This window comes from Dicentrarchus labrax, unplaced genomic scaffold, assembly GCF_905237075.1.
Source record: "Dicentrarchus labrax unplaced genomic scaffold, dlabrax2021, whole genome shotgun sequence".
NCBI classification, from domain to species: domain Eukaryota; kingdom Metazoa; phylum Chordata; class Actinopteri; family Moronidae; genus Dicentrarchus; species Dicentrarchus labrax.
The window spans coordinates 20281823-20299600 of record NW_026136708.1 but is presented as its reverse complement, the minus strand read 5'-3'; the positions used below and the strand labels follow the sequence as shown (position 1 = coordinate 20299600).

At 40.1% G+C, this 17778-nt stretch overlaps 1 protein-coding gene across 1 annotated transcript in view; it reads left to right on the top strand.

Moving 5' to 3' along the window:
- Window positions 1-5310: 5310 nt before the first annotated feature.
- Window positions 5311-17778, top strand: part of galnt14 (UDP-N-acetyl-alpha-D-galactosamine:polypeptide N-acetylgalactosaminyltransferase 14 (GalNAc-T14)) — a 160339-nt gene continuing 147871 nt past the window's right edge. Inside the window, exon 1 of the mRNA XM_051409506.1 lies at window positions 5311-5835. Coding sequence (XP_051265466.1) covers window positions 5668-5835 — 168 coding nt within the window. The 5' untranslated portion in view covers window positions 5311-5667. The remainder of the gene's footprint in view (window positions 5836-17778) is intronic.

The following is a 17778-nucleotide window of genomic DNA, read 5'->3' as shown; positions in this document are numbered from 1 at the left end:
CTGATGATGCCTCAGCTGGTTTTGGCTGCAGAAATAACATGTGAATTCTTAAATTGAGTGGTTTCCCCTTTCCTCATATGTTTTTGTCATTGTTTGTCTCTTAATCAGCCTACACAGTCTGACTGCTTGGACTTTGTGCTGTGCATATTGTTCAGTTACACACCTCTCTTCCTGATTCTCCTGAAGGGGCGTTCTACCCAAATCAACTTTTGTGACGTTGCAGAATCCGACCTTTTTCTTCTAAATTAAAATTTTAGTCGTACGTTTTGGCATTTAGCACGCATTGCAGGTGCACTTAAAACTATACTTTTGTTTGATAAAGGTACGAAATCTCCATTTTAAAAACGTACTGTGCAGCATCACAGGAAATGCAATCTGATGATGTTGAATCTTATATTACTGTTTTTCAATTTGGAGAAGTAAGAAACATGAAGCAGTAGATTTCCTTGAATGGCAGGAAAATCAGAAAGCGTCCTTTTTTTGCAAATTAACTTTGGAAAAGTTGATTGAGGTGGAGAGCCCTTTCTAACCAGACACCACTTAACTATGCTAATCCTCATGCACAAGTTATTGTTTCTACTCTCCATCACCTCTCCCCACCCCGCTCGTCTTTTCCAATGAGAACACGGCGAAGGTTAAAGGGAGCTTGGCTGGTTCTTATTTTGATATTTTGAAAAATGTGTTCTTTTTTTTTTTTTTTTTGAGTGCTAATGAGAAATGGAAGAAATGGAATATCTTTCTGTACCTTTTAGAGAAAAAAAATTATTTAACCTTATATCAGTTTGAGTTACTTACACCCTAGCATAGAGTGGCATATTTAGTTAAATGTATAAAAAAGCAAGAACATAATTCTGTCCTATTTTCTCCTTTTAATTTTATCGTGTTCCATTTTCTGCTGAGGAAAATAAACTGGATTAGAGGATGTGCTGTGTGTTAATCTCTGTTTCTTTTCCCATATTATTATTTGTTTGAAACAGGTTTTTTTTTCTCTCTCTCTGGAAATAAACCACGAACAGAATGCCATAATATCCATCAGTTTATTATTAGCTAAAATGTCAAGCAGAATATTAAACCTCATCTAGTTCATGATTTCCCATAGTTCTTGTTTTTCCTGCAGCAGTTTTGTTAGTTGATATTAAAACACAATATTTGTTAATATGCATGATATGTTGTATATTACTCTTATGAGAGGGCACAGGTTGGAGCTTTAACAATATCACAATATTATTGATGAAATGGAAACTGTTTGCTAATTTGGTTACCACCACAATTTAAAGCTTTAAAGTTATATACTTTTCCTGTTTAAATATAGAACACAAAAAGATATAGGTATTGGCAGCATTGCAGTTTCAAATTAGCTTCACCATAATACTAATAAATACATTATTTACAACACAAAAACATTTCTCATAGTCGTACTGTAACCAGGAAGATGGTAATGGCCCATCTGTGAGTGCTTTCATTTAAGTTTTTGGAAAGATGTGCTCATGTGTATAAGGTTGAAAGGTCAAGAGCAAGTAAGTAAGTGGACCTTGAGCTGATTGGTTGGTCAGCTGCTGTTTCCGAGGTCAGTTAAGTCTACGTGGATTTGAGCAGTAAAGAAGTATTCAGATCTTAGTAAGTAAAAGTAGAAAAAGTACTGAATTGAACACTGCATTCAAAGCATTAAGTGGTATGGAAGTATTCACAACTTAAAGTATCAAATGTAAAAGTATTCAGGCTCTCCAATGCCCTCTCAGTGTTATATTCCCATATTGATAACATTATGTTATCTGTTTATTGTTATATATACTTTTGGTTTCATACTTTGTGTACCATTTGATAAACTCATCGTCTGTGTTAAATGTCTATTAATCCTAATCTGAGAAGTGATGGGCAAATAGGTAGTGGAGCAAAAAGCTCATTACGAAGCTGACATTGAGTTGGGATTGGTTTGTCAGCTGATGTTTGTATTGTCAACAATGTCCTGTCAAACTCAGGATTCATCTCATTGGTCAGGTCAACTGAAGTAGGCGCGGCCAAACAGCCAACAGTATTTACAGGTAAACTGGTCAGATTGAGGTCAAGCTAGAGACAGAGGGGAGAGTTTCTGACAATATTTTAAAGTTGGACTCTGTGTTGTGTTCACAGCTTTGACAAACAGCAGATGAGTAAGTTAACAGGGAAAACTGAGAAAAGTTCCCTTTCAGTTGACTGCTTTGCTGAGGTGTTGTTAGCTGACGTGTTATTAGATTATATTTCTGCCAACAGACAGTTTTTCCCTTAAAAGGTTGTAAATGTAAAGGATTTCTTACTTTTCTTCAGAAAGCTAATATAATGTGCAGGGTGTCAACAGATCCTTAAATATCTTAAGGGCCGTAAAAGCAAAGTGAAGCGTTACAAATACTGGACCTGTTGAGTCAATGTTTATTTAACGTTATTATTTATAGTATGTGTACAACACATTTCAACAATAAGGTAATTATAGTGCTTTGTGGTACCAAAAAAGACTAAGATAAGATTATTATATTAAAGAAACACAAGGCAATATAAAGAAGGGTAACAAAATAAGATAAAACTTAATGCTTTTTGCTCATCAGTCAACATGTATGTTTTAGATAGTGTAATAGTTTTAGAGTAATAAATGAGACTCCCTTTGTTACTGCAGCGATTCAATATGATACCTCTATGTTCTTGCTCAATATTCTGCCAGCTACATATCTTCAGTGTTAATGAACTCAGACACTCAGAGAGAGACAGATGGAATCTGCGGAAAAGTCACCTTACAGGAAACTTGAATTGTTTTTTTTCAACTCGATATATACAGTATAGGGAGCAGTGGTGGATTGTAAAAGTACATTTATACTTATGCAACTTACTCATCTCAGGCATGTTTCTGACAACCTAACTGTTGCCTTTCAGATTACAATTTTTTATACCATATATGTCCAGTGAAAACCGTGTATCTCCAAATTTAGCGATGTTGGATGTTAGTGATAAACTGAAGGATAAAGTTTTCTTCCAGGGGTTGAGAAAAATTCTCCTACCTAGGCTAAATCAACTATATATAAACTATATAAATCTTGGATTAGCTGGAATACACATTGTCACAAAGCTGAAAACAGGCCTGTCTTTCTGAGCTCATGAAAAATGGACATTTTAAAAATACAGGACAGTGACACTGCAAACACATGATGATCTTATAGAATATGATGCATTCCTGTAGAATAAAACAACCAAACAGTAGATAAAGTAGATAAAATGAACTCAACCTTAAACATGTACAGCAGTAAAATGCAACATACACATTAATGCAGCAGTAATATTAATCCAAACACATATTATATAATAGTAAAACACTGACAGACACCATTGTACTGAATACTTTTGATACTTTAAATACATTATGCTGATAATACTTACATTTACTGCAGGACTTTTACTGAAGTAAACTTTCTTCAATATTTCTTCCACCTGGCTCCAACAGGTCTGATAGCTGAACTGATCATGAAGCAACAATCTGTCTCATCTAATGCTGCATTTATTGCAATGTTGGCAGATTGGACCCCACTGCTAGCCTTTTAGTCACATAATTTCACTGTTTTAACAATGGACACCAGATAGCAAACAGTGTTTTGTTCCTTTAAAATGAGCTGAATTAATGTTAGGTTTTATTTTAATGTACCTGCAGCACTGGCTTTGCAGCCACTTTCTTTGTTGACAGTCCTGTAGTTCATTTTTTACCAAGCAGGAGATATTGTTGCTATCAGTAATTCCTGATATCTCTGACTTTGAATTACAACTCTGAGGCTGACGTTAAGGTTTTAATTACGATCTGAACAACATACACAGTAAAGCTGTCAACAAACTCAAGTGACTCACCATTTATCAATGCTTGGGGTGTTGGAATAATTAAATACAGTGCTCAACCGCGGCGGTTTTGTTTGGTTGTTTGCATTTTTCTAACTGCTGCCTTCGGCTTTCAGTTTGCATCTGAAACAATGCAGCTTGAACTCTCCCTGTCTGAAATATGTAAAACTGGCATCAGTGAACCCTGTAAAACCTTTACAATAGTGTACTTTTCTTTACACTAAAAAGTAGATTTTAGTGAAGTTACCACACAGACTTCCTATGCTGAACAGAGCTTAATTTGATTTGTGTTTTTTTCCATGGACTCGTAGTAGTTTTGAGACTCAATTTGGAGGGAATGTGACTTTAAAAAACAAATATTGAGGTTTAAGATTCCTCCCCAATCTGCACACTAGAAATAGACGAAGGACAGTTGCTCTGCTTGCACACTAGATGGTGCACTAAGACAGTGGAGCTGTGGTTTCTCCTCCTCGGGTTCAGCTCTTCTGGCATGAGAAGGATCATTTTTATTTTTGTTCCACATGTTTTATTGATAGTGCAAAGATGGAGCCATGTGCTCATTGGTGTGTCTGATAATTCACTGAAATAAAATGTGGGAAAACTGACGGGTTTCTTCCTTTCAACTTGTCATAAAATCTGTCCCCTTCCCACCCTCCCTTTCTCCTCTTCCTCTTCCCATCTCACTCCTCTTCTTTCAGTTATTTTCTCAGTTCCTCTCTTCATCTTTTCTCTCCTCATGTGTTCTTCTTTCTGTCTTTCTCCACTCTTTTCTCCTCACATATTCAAACTCTTTAAAAGGTTTTTTTTTACTCCCATCTTCTCACCTCTCTTTCTTCTGGGAAGAGTGTTTCAGAAGCGTTATATTTTCTTTTCCTCTCCCTTTTTATCCTCCTTTTCTTTCAGCCTAAACAAATATTACTGGGTTAAAAACTGTCCCAGAATGGCTCACAATAAACATACACAGTATCCATGGGCAGAAAATGATCCAGTAACCAAACATAAATATAAAAATAACATGAACACTGAATCAAAACTACCCATGGCTACTCTAAAGTATTACATTGGTGCTATATTTACCCATACAATGATTTGTATCTTCTATCTTTTCCACTCTTCTTTTCCATCTCTCTTTATTTATTGTTAAATGTCTTTATCTAAATGCCAGACAGAAGCCTTGTTTGGACATTTAGGGGTTTTTTCCTGTCAAAAGCTGCAACTATTTGAATTATTTGAATTTTGGATTATTTTCTTCTTCTTTCATCGATTTGGTCAAGAACATGTCTGAAATTTGCAAGATTCAGCCTCAGTTGAACTTGTTTTGTTCGACCAACAGTCCAACCTCCAAAAGTGTTCAACATAAAGGAAACGAGGAAGGGTCCATTCCCAATCTCTTCTGGACTACACCCAAAGCTTCAGACGGACTCAGTGAATTATTCGGTTCTACTTTAGTGGAGCAGTTGTGGGTGTCGGCAGGTGGAGCTCCACGCTCTCCCATTCAAACCTTCAGGAGGGTCCAGGACACCCTCAGACAGGCACACTGATTCACAGACACACACACACACGCACGCACACGAACGCACGCGCACACGGCTGTCAGGCGTGTCAGAGAAGCGCTCGAGCCTCTGTGAGTTGAGAGAGAGAGCGCGCGCTGTGTAGTCGGTGTTTTCCAGTCAGCGGGACCGGACAGACTTGCGCGTGTTAGTTAGTGCCGGTTGGCTTAGCTTTAGTGTGCTTGTTTCATTTGTTTTCTCGCTTCTATAAAATGGGATTCTGACAGCAGCCGGGCTGCGGGCGCCGCCGGCTCCTCCTGACCGGAAAATGAAGCGTCTCTGTCGGAGGCTGGCGGTGGCCGTGGCGGTGCTGGTGTGGCTGGGGGCGCTGGTTTACCTGCTGGTGTTGAGCCGGAGGAGGCTGCCAGAGCTCGGTACCGGAGCAGGAGGAGGAGGAGGAGGAGTAGCTGGAGGCGGAGAGACAGCGTACAACCAGGTGAAGTACACTTAGTACCACTTCTGCTACTGTGTGTGGACGCAGCTGGAACTGTGTGTGTGTGTGTGTGTGTGTGTGTGTGTGTGTGTGTGTGTGTGGGGTGTCTTAAGACAAATTGGCTGTGGTGTCCCTGTGGGGACTAACTGCGTGTCTGTGGAGTTCACAGCAGTCACACTGTAGGCTGATCCCCTTCAGTAAACCCGTAACATCACCGTGTCCTGAGTTAAAGTGCAGCAGTAAGGACTTTTATTTTGACATAGTGGTTCTTTCTTTATGGAGTTTACATCCCTGGTAGCCCTGGCTCTCACATCTGCGTTTCCTCCCCAAGCTCAGTGACAGTTTGTGATTCAGTGGTGGAAAAAAAGTAGTCTTGAGTCTTCACTAAAAGTAGGAACAGTCTGAATAAACGCAAAGAGATTCATATACTTGAGGAAAGTAAGTCCATGTGTTTAATTGTTGTAGTTGGACCAGGTACAGCTAATTGGCACTAATGAGTAGTTCATATTGAAGGTATTCCTATTTTATGAGACTTTCTTTTCATGTTTAGGAGAGGAATTCTCCATCTGCAACTGACTCTAAAAGGTACAACATTTCCTCATGTAATGTAGGCAAGTTCTCGCAAAATTCAAATGTAACCAAAAGGGTCAAACATTAAGAGCTAAATTCAGGTAAATGATTAAATGTTATGAGTTATTTGAGCTATTTTTCTAGTTTTGTGTTTCTTCCGTCAGCTCCCAATGCAAACTAAAGGAAATCTGCTGTGTTGTAACTTAAAAAAGTTTATTTCCTGTCATTTTATCTTTGGTGTCAGTGAGCATTTACCTCGTATGTCATCACAAGATATTAATTTTTTTCATTCATTTAATCCTACAATATGCCTCTCTGTAGTGACTCTCTATATAATGATGTAATACTCAAATAGATATTTTTTTACTTCCTATGATTTATATCATATGTGCTATTCCTACAATACCCATACATCCACTATAGGAGCTTTTATAATTGTATAAAATCAGATTGCTTAGGTACTCCTTTGAAGATAATCATGTTCATTTACGACCCGGCTTGGTGCCTGTGCCCAGTGAGCGCCGCAGGATGTCTGTTATGCAAAAGACCCGCAGCATGTTAACTGTGACTGGTGGGATAAATTGTATTGATCCTGCCTCTCTTACCTTGTTTTATTGACCTGCTACCACACACACACACACACACACACACACACACACACACACACACACACAACAAACTATACAAGCTAAAACAGCCCACATTTTAAGAAACACTTTATAGGAATATTGTGGGACAAGAGAGGACTTAAAAATATAAAGGAAACTTGATTTGCTCTGCAGACACTATATGCGGTTACAGGAATATTGGATGAATATAATAGAAATCCATAAAGTCAGTCTTTGCAACTATAGACATTATTGGCCCATGTAAGAAAGTTACTGGAATATTGTTTTGAGGTTTGGTGCCCATGAATGTTATCAGTGTGTTCTGCTGCCACTTATTTGAATCATGAAAGTTACTTGTACCAGAATCAGAATTTATTGCTTTATTTTTGAGTCACTCTGCGGTATAGGGAAAATCCACCCAGTTCGGTGTACTTTAATGCCATGAATTTAATGAATATTTCAAAGGCATCAAGACAAAAGATTTTTAGATGGGAAGACCATTGTATCAGTGTGTGTGTGTGTGTGTGTGTACAGTGCATCTCTGTGTGTGAGGGCTGCTGCATATTCAGCGCCTCCACCACACAGAGACTCAGCAGTCTGTGTCAAGGTGACAAGTGTTTGTGTAGAGACAAACAGAAATACATAAATGCTGCAAAGAGCCGCATATAAATTCTGATAGCTCTCCGCTCATCTCTCAGTGTTACTCGTAGTTTCCAAAAGTGTACCTTCTTGTACCACAAGACAGTTTGTCCTGCCCTGGTTAATGGTTTGGAAGTTAAATTGCTAAAATGTAAAATGAAATTCACATCAGTCGCTAAGTGAAAGCTTTTAGGAATGTCTGATTACACAGCATAAATATATATAACATCACTTGTGATGTTTTCAGAGGTAAAGTTGTTTTAAAAGACTTCCTTCATGTCATGATATCAAAACAGAGCAGACCAGTGACCGTCCACTACACTCTGAAAACGTGCAGCCAACCTCTGAACAGAGGCTTGCACTGGCAGCCATGTTATCAAATAAAACCAAGCATGGCCCAGTAACGGGTCTGAATGCTGACTGAGTTGGACTCAAATGCAGACTCGCGATGCAGATGTAGTGAGGTAAAGAATTTTAGCAATGCAAGCGCTTTGGACCTGGCAGTCTCGGTGAGTTGGCTCATGCCTCGGGTCCGGACTTAAATATCTCAACAACTGACTCAATTAGTGCCACCAGCAGGTCAAAATGTCATTTACCCTAAGAAATATCTCAACGTCTACCTGCTGGTACAGAAACTCATGGTTCCCCGATGATCAGTCCTAATGACTTGGTGAACCTCTGACTTTCCCTTTAGCGCCACCATGAGGTTGACATTTGTTGTTTTGAGTAAAATGTCTCTGCATAACTATTTATTGGCTTGCCATGAAATTTGGTACAGACGTTCATGGTCCCCCCAGGAGGAGTTTAATCACCTTGGTGATTCCTTAACTCCACTAGAAGCACCAAAGTGAATTTTAGAGGCCTCCCTGAAGCGTGTCTCTGCTCCGCGGAGAATATGCGGCTGGTATATTTTTGAAGGAAGCCGCATCAAGCTGCACAGCACAGCAGATTGACCTGGGCAGGAAGTCAGAAACAGAAATGGAATAGACTAACTGCGTAGCCTACTTCTTCCCACGGTAGAAGCACAAGAAGGAAAAATGAATCTACAAAATATTCCCCCCCAAAAAAAGTCAAGGACATGGACCAGGGATGCACCAATATATATCAGGCGAACATTGATATCGGCCGATATTCGCCTTGTTGACTCACATCGGCCTAATGGCAAATAAAATGGCATTCACCAATATTAGTGGCCGGTGTTCATCTGTTGTGTCACATGGCTAAATTTAGCGCTGGCTAAATGTTGTGTTGGCTATTTCAAACTGGTGAAATAATCACCTCCGCTTTCCAGCAGCCGCACAAATTGCAATCAAACACTGATGTGCTGCATGCAGTGGCACGGACGGCGAGCAGCTGTTCAGCTCTGTGTCTCACATCTGGAATGAGAAGAAAAATAGACTGAGCTTCAGCAAGGCAGAGATTGCTTGTGTTTGTTGCTTCCGTTATTTCTCTGGCACAAGACGGCCAACATCACTATCGACTATTGGCAAAATGAATTATTTTTTCAATCACCTGTATCGGTATCTGCCCAGAATTTCACAATTGGGGCATCCCAAGCATGGATCTCTGCAGTAGCATGTAGTGGACAGGTAAGGAAGGACAGAACCTTGATGGGGAAAGACAGGGTTAGAAATCTATAGGCGGGGGGTTGCTGCCTCCCACTCAGTTTCAGTGAGAGCTGGCAAATCACATGACCACAAAATCACAGGCAGTGAGAGATGGGCGGGCAGAGCTGAGGTTAGGGTTAGTTTTAAAGTGATGATGAAAATGATTAGTTGATAATCTTCAAAGATTCTCAATTTTGGTGAAAGTCAGAGTTAATTTGTAAAAAATAGAGACTCCTGTCAATAAAAGTATGATAATTATGTATCAACAAAGCTCTTAAGACATCAACAATTCTTAAAAAGAGCCACACTTTGTCTTAATTTTGAGGTTTGCCTTTATTTTGTATGAGTAGGAGTGGTTTTTCAAATGGTGGATGAGGCATTGAAGCTTAACCTGCTGTCGCTCTCTTTGTAACTTGACCGGATAAGATCCTCAGCTAAATGCCTTAAATATGAAATTTGAAATGTAATTAAAGTACTTCAGTAGAAGGGGTAGAAACAGCTGCAACCACTTAGCTGATCAAGAGGAGAAGTAGAAAAAAATAGACTCTGTCTTGTGTGGACTTGTTTTGTTAGATGTGAGTGAATGAGAGAAACTGTGTTCATTCAGCAGGACATTCTGTGTGTGTGTGTGTGTGTGTGTGTGTGTGTGTGTGTGTGTGTGTGTGTGTGTGTGTGTGTGTGTGTGTGTGTGTGTGTGTGTATGGGAGCATGAGAAAGTGTATAATTTTTAAGTCAGGACACTCATGCTGTAACACACCTCGGCTAATACCCGTGCCAGATACAGACCTGCCAACTTAATCCTTCAGTTCTTCACACCCAGTGTAAAACTGTAGAATCCTTCAGCAGCTACAGACCGCCTCATTACCAAGGGCACCGTCTGTTCCTATCATAAAAAAATGAAACCTAAATTGGGCCAGTTGAGTTGCAGTGGTAGTCAAACATGAGTTAAAAACAGGATCAGGGATATGATACAATCTTAATTAGTGCAACATTTGAACCATAACCAAATTTTCTCTCATAAAGATGGAAGGTTTGTCCTCCTGAGCTGAACCTAACAAAAAGCAGGGTGCTCAGTCTAATATCTTTCATTCAATGAGATCTATAGCATGCTAAAAGTAAAAACCTCATATTCAATATGCAATATTTGAACATACACTCTCCTAACTGTTCCCGTAAATGCAAAATATACTTTCTGTAGCCACATAGCTGTGAGGGCCCACATCACGTCAAAGTTTATGACCGTGCCAGTAGACGGTACATGCTGCTGACTGTGTGGGAACACGTCCGTCAGAAACTCAGTGTTGTATAAGCAGAACCATGTGTGCCGTTGAGGTGAGCGTCTGTGTTGTAGTATATCCTGCTCTTCAACCTGCACCGCTCCAACCTCCGGGTTGTTTTCCCATCAACAAAACTGATGTCATAAACCGTAGCTCTCGAGTTCAAACGTTAACATCAGTGACAACCAGTGCTTGTTTGTAGTCTGAATGGAGATGGAAGGATACACTGAACTTACAAGTGTATTTTGCACAATGTTTGTCCTATTTTTTTGTGTAAATGTTTCCAATAAGACCTGATTCTGATTCTGAAGTTCAGGCTGTTAAAACACATGAGATGCTATTAAGGTTCCTGGAAAGGGCTGAAACATTTGGGGAAACTCTTAATCATTATTGCACAGTAGCACAGGTAAAGTCAATTTGGAAAAGCAGGGTTTTCATCCAGACAACAGCACATGTTCCTGCGATTATGCATACTTGCTTGTAATCAGATGTTGTTTATGTTGGCTCTTAACCTCATTATTGGTCTAATTACAGTATAATCACATTATTAATGTGCATGTAAATGCAGCCTGTGGTTGAGTTGGACAGCTTGCATGTGAGAGGTGTGTAAATGGGAAGCAAGTTGTAGCTCAGAAACCTCCATGGTAAAAACAATCAGCAGGTAGTTATTTTTCCTGTGTACACATAAGCTACATGTTTCTGACTGCTATAAAAATCTTCCTCTCCTTCTCTGAATATATGCAGTGCATTTATGTGTGTGTGTGTGTGTGTGTGTGTGTGTGTGTAAGCCAGGACTGAGGATGTGTGTTAGTTTTGTCAGCAGTACTCGTGGCACTGTGCACTATTCAAATGCTAATGCAGAATTCCCATTCCTCACAGGATTAGCCTGCACTCCTGTTTACCTAGCACGACTACTTCCTGTACAAGGCATGGTACTCCTGTGCGCGCACCCCCCCCCCCACACACACACACACACAGACACACAGACACAGACACACACAGAAACGCTTATATGCAGGATCACACCCTAATCTGCATGTGCACACAGGAAAAAATTGTATTTCTTCCACAGACGTGAGAACACACACATGCACTGACACACACACACACACACACACACACACACACACATGCACACACTGAGAAAGCCTTTGAAGCAGCATGGTTGGAGTGTGCCTGTGTCCTCAGGCAGGTTGGCAGGGGATCTTTATGGAGTTTCTGCCTTCAGAAGTCCAAACATGAGAGGAAACAATCTGTTGGTTCATTGAATACTGAATGGACACTCTGCCTCTCTGTGTGTGCTCCTCTCTCTCTCTCTCTCTCTCTCTCTCTCTCTCTCTCTCTAATGCTGAATGTCAATTGTCCCAGAGCAGGTGTTTGATCAGATTTCAGGCAGGATGTGCTATGTAAAGAAGCAGACATAAATAATTAGATATAATTCAAGGAATTACAGTTATTACAGTTAAGAGTCTGCCCTTAAGAGCATTGTTTCCAAAACCTTATCCGTGTGTCTCATCAGAGTGTTCTTAGCCAGTGCTGCCTGACACACTGCAAACACACCCAGACTGACTATTGGTTTGTTGTGTGTTGTTAGTTTGGTCTCTATGACTACCACAGCCCAGCTCCTCAGACTTTAACCTTTAAAAAATCTGTCAAATCAGCCAAATGGTGGTTCTAATCAGGTCGTTTTCTATTCTATTTAGTACATATCATGTGTAGAGTAGGTGCAAGGATGTTCAAAAACAGCATCAATACAAAGTAATGCCTTGAGTCCTCACCGCTGTGGCTCACGTTCGATTCACTCGTGGCCCTTTGCTGTATGCCATCCCCTCTCTCTCTTTCTTTCCTGACTCTCTCCAGCTGTCACTATCTAAATAAATCAGAAATGCAAAGAAAATGTAAAAATGAAAATGTGCACTAAGCCGGGCAAATATGTCAAGCCCGTCAGTCGTGAGTTGAAAAAATAACACCTCGACACTGAACGCATGTATTTAAATAATCGTTTTGGTCCCTGTTGGACTTTTGGGAGGTCAAGTTTGACCTGATTTCAGTTTCAAAGGGATCAGTTGATAGGATCTAAATGTTCAAATAGACTTGTGGTTTCCTTGTCCAGGTCTTTTTCAACTCATGACTGCTGGGTTTGACATATTTGCCAGGGTTTGTGCACATTTTCCCACTCGTACTGCAAGTTCAGGCCTGTTATGTTACTGTAGTTATTATTAGTCGATATTACTGTAATACATACTGATGATTTATACCTTGGACAGAGATGTGCAGTACAGTTAACAACTTGCTGTGACTTGCCAGCTAGTTTTAGCATTAACAGGTTTGGCTGTGTATTAGATACATGTTCATGGCTGTTTTTTTATCAGTGGGGGATGATTTAAAGATTTTGCATGTGAGTCAGTAGGAATGAGCGCCTCATTACTACCGTTTATCTTCATCACGATGGACAAGCTGATAACATACAGGACCAAACTTGAAAGATCTGTGGGGCGATAAAGGGAAACAGAGAAAGGTTTGATGGGCAGGCTCAGACCTGGATGAATCAGGCTCTGGTCAAGATTTCCTGTACATCCTGTAAAAAAGGGAAAGACGGCTTAAGATTTTCTGCAACATTAAAATAATGTAGTGGGGCCTGAAGCTGGCTGGTTGGCAGACAGATGAAAATTAAAATCTCTCACTGTCATTTCCTTCCCAGCATGTGTTACAGTGTGAATTGATCAAATTCAACCCAGTTTTATTCTATTCATCTGAATGCACGATTGTCTTAACTCATATATCTTTATTACAACTTTCTTTGCAGCTCTTTCTATTTCTTAGTTTTGGTTTCTCTCTCTCTCTCTCTCTCTCTCTCTCTCTCTCTCTCTCTCTCTCTCTCTCTCTTTCTCACTCATGTCTTGAGGAAACAAGATCGATGCTCCAATCTGTGTGCTCGCCTGGTGTATTACAACGCCCAATCGCTCCACAATGTCACAAGGAAAACACACACACACACACACACACACGCACACACCCCCAATACCCTACACGACACATTTACACACACTTTTACACACGTTGCATGCACACACGCAGTTGAAATTATTCATTTCCCCGTCATATGAAATGCAGTTATTGTTCCTTTCTCCTTCTCTCTCCCTATCAGGAGGTATTCACATGGACAAGAGGAGAGGGAAATGAGTTTTCAGAGCAGCTATAACCAGCTCCCAGGGAGGGAATAATAATAATAATGTTTTATATGAGGCTCTTTGTACAGCAGGGCCCACAGGTTGGCTAACTAGACTGGCCTCTGGCACCGGGGGCCTCATTTGTGAAACACACTCAGGAAATGAACCCGTCTGGGGTTCAACAACTACAGCAGCTGATAAATCACAAAAGTCACCTGCCAGTTTTGCTCTTTTGACAGTCAGAGTACATCAGTTTGGAGAAATGAAAAAGAAATCCTACCAGATTCACTAATTTATCAGCTCAGTGTTACACAATGTTAAATGTTTATTTTTGTTAAATGTTTATTAAGTGTTGATAGGATAGCTTAAATGGCACCAGTCCAGCCTTCTAAAACAATGTTAAACATTGTATTAACTTAATTTAAAAGGTTATATATATGAGAATTAAAACATGAACATAGCAGCAAACAACTATGTAAAGATATAGTCATGGTGTCCTGAGTAGAGACTGACATCACACTCCCTCTGTGTGTGTTGTTATCACAGCCTCTCTCTTATGTAGCCAGTCTGCTCCATGTGCAACTGAGCAGAGCCACTGAAACTGTTGTTTTCCCCATCTACATTGGTGAATGGACGATTTATTTATTTATTGTTTCTGTCTACTTTGAATGAAGTGACTACTGCCCCAGGCTGGGGGATTTGCAACTATTGCTGAGGAACAGTCTAGAGAACCTGTGAACATTAATCCTCATTTGAAGCCAACTAAATAACAAGAGTAGTCAGTTGGACGCTGGTAACAGTTTTTCCATGTTGTTTTTTCGGGAACAGCATCGCTTTGTACTGTGTTAGTTTTATGGCTGTACATTTGCATTTATAGACGTGCCACAAAGGTAAAGGTATAACTACGTGTAAAAAAAGAAATGGTCAAGCTGCAGGAATTTATTGTCTGCCATGTTGTGTAACTTTGATTAGCACTCAGCAGCTACCAGCTACAGTGCACTCGGTGCACTGCGGTCGATTCAGTTAACCTAAAAATATCGTGCATAACTTTTTTTCCCCATCAACTAATCGAAATGTTAATTTGAGGTAAGAAATTGAACGTAGGAGTGAAAGAAAACTGCAGCAAAACCCACAATTTTGCAGGAGTGAATAGACCTATTTGTCATAGCAGAAAAAAAAACCACAGGTGGAACCAACAACATTAAGGACGGCTTTGTTCTGATTGGGTGTCACTGTAAGTCATGCCAAGTCAACATGAACAATAGCATAAATGGGATGTAGCTGTTAGTAATGTAATTAATTACACCTGCACTTTTTTCCTGCAGGCCTACAGAGCATTCAGGAGGTCCTCATCATCTTATAAGGTCTTCAACAAATGTATCCCCATGTTATATTTCTGGTTCATAACTAACCACTAACTAACAGAGCAGACTTCCTGCATTGTTTTTTTCTTTGGTCAAATTAAGTGAATAATGGCCACTTGCTGAATATTGATAACATTAATGATTTGCTTATTTAATGAGTTAATAACTATCATCTGAATGCCGCATTACAGTCATTTTGTAGGGCTTATGTGTCTCTTCGCTTAAATTATCTCAGGTCCGTCGAAAGCATTTTTTTGGTCACAAAGTTTGAAATTTTGAATTTTTTAGTCTCAAACTTTCTCCCTGCCTCACTATTTGTTTGTTCAAACAATACAGAGAAACATTGTTAGGCTCTGTCCCGGTTTAGGCTTTTGTCCAATGAATGCAGCATTATGTGGAAGCACCCTGCAATCTACAGGTTAGGCGTCTAAGGTTACCCACAGCAACAGCAGCAGGTAGAGCTAAATGTTGTGAGTGCTCACTGAGGAGATGACTGATGACTGTAAGTGAGGAGTTTTAGACACCAGCTTCAGTGATTTCATGTTTCCCTTCTCTGTGGCATTCAGCTAAATCAACAGTTGCTCCGATATCATACATAGACAGGCAATTTGCAATCACCGTGCTGTTCCTGCATTAAGAAGCATGTTTTTCACAAACGCACAAGAAAGTGTATTTTACATTTTTCACCTCCTCATCCCTTTCTCCCTTATAAATGATTCACACGATTCAGTAAAAGAACAGCAAGAATCAGCATAAATGGGATTTTTTAGAGTTGAGGATGCAGCATAATCAAGCATCTTTGACTGCAAAATTATCTGAGTATACTGTGTGTGTGTGTGTGTGTGTGTGTGTGTGTGTGTGTGTGTGTGTGTGTCGTACACGCATACACATACAGATAAACAGGCATGGAAAGACTGAAAGCAGCTGATAATTGCTTTAGGATGAAGTCAACCAGTGTCAATAAATCTCAACTGTACGTGTGTTGAAATTACATCCATATAATATTTCATTTATATTGATATCCGTGGCATGTGAGTTTCAGTGTGTCTCTCCACTTGTGCTACACACACACACACACACACACACACACACACACACACACACATTGTGTCTTTGTAATTGACAAGCATTCACTGGAAATGAACTGTCAGTGACAAGACATGCACCGCTCTGTCACGCTACACAACACATGCATTTACACTATGGTGTGTGTGTGTGTGTGTGTGTGTGTGTGTGTGTGTGTGTGTTTGAGAGGGAGGAAGCGAGACTGTTTCCATAGGTCTGAGTAACCACTTCATTGTCAGCTTTCCACAGTGATCAGATTTTTTTGAAACGGTTTCCTTAATCAGGGATTGAGAGAAACCAGGTTAACAAAGCTGCTGAAAGTCCTGCACAGATCACCACTCACAAAATGTATCACATGGGCTTCACAGACAGCAACACCTGCACACACTGTCCCACTGTGTTCTGGCTCTGCACACCAGTTGGTCGGTTTTAGCCGGAGGTCGTGGGAAAGCTGTCCGAGATCCTCAGCCTCAGTGTCCCGCTCTTTCCCTCCATCTGTCTCTTTGGCAATCTCTCCTCACTCACAGTCCCACAACATCTCCAAACTTTCATCTTAATAGCATCAACTGTGGCCAAGAAAACCGTATTACTCAACTGGAAAAGCTAAACTATCAATAAGCCGTTGGCTCAATTTGTTATCAGACCATGCAAACCTAGAGAAGCTCACATCAACCCTTAAAGACAACACCTGGTCTCCTAACTTGCAGTCCATACAGAGCTGATTCCCCTACACACCATCTCTAAACCACGTCTCCCACTCAGATCTTCTGAACCCCATTATTATAACTCAAACTGACAACCCACATGCACAACACTGCCCATCAAGATTTGTACCTCTACCCACTCATCCCCCTCCCTTTTTTCTCTGTCTTCCTGCTTTCTCTTTCTTTTATGTTTGGGCATTTTATCCATATATCCTAACGTCCCTGTATTTCTGTTGTCGTTATGTAAATTGTTTGGTTTTGTAATTAACTTAAAAAATCTTGGTAATGGAGACACGTAAACAGGGTTTTAAGATCACATTTGCATGATAAAGATTCCAGACGGGGAAAGTAATGCTGCGGCAGATGAAAGGAACCATCATTACTTATAACGGTGTGTCCTTTTATTAAAAACAATTAAATCCAAAGATAAAACTAATCTCAGTCCAAAACGTGGACTAAGATATGAAGTGAAACTGAAATTGTCGTGGAAATGATTGATATTTTGAAAATCTTCTGCAGAATTGTGGTGGATCTGTAGTTTTGTATCAATGCAGCCAAAGCTTGGGTTAGATACAAGTATTTTTAATGACTAGGGTGTAGTAACACTTATATAACACTAAGAATATGTCTGTATTGGTTAAAAAAATTGGAGTTTGGAGGGAAGATTTATTGGCTGGGGATTGGCCAATTTCATGCAAACATCCTCTCTGATATTAAACCTAATATCTGCCGGTACCCGGGTTACTTTTGTGAATGTCAACATAGAGGAAAGGATAATGTGTGTGTGTGGGAGGTAGAGGGAGTCAGTGTGTGAATAGGGCTGTCATTGCCTACCACCATTTGTGTGAGTGTGTATGTGTGTGGGTGCTGGTGCAAAAATTGTAATTCTCACCTTGATGCATGTAGGATTAAGCCATCAATCTAGTTTATAGAGAGTGGAAG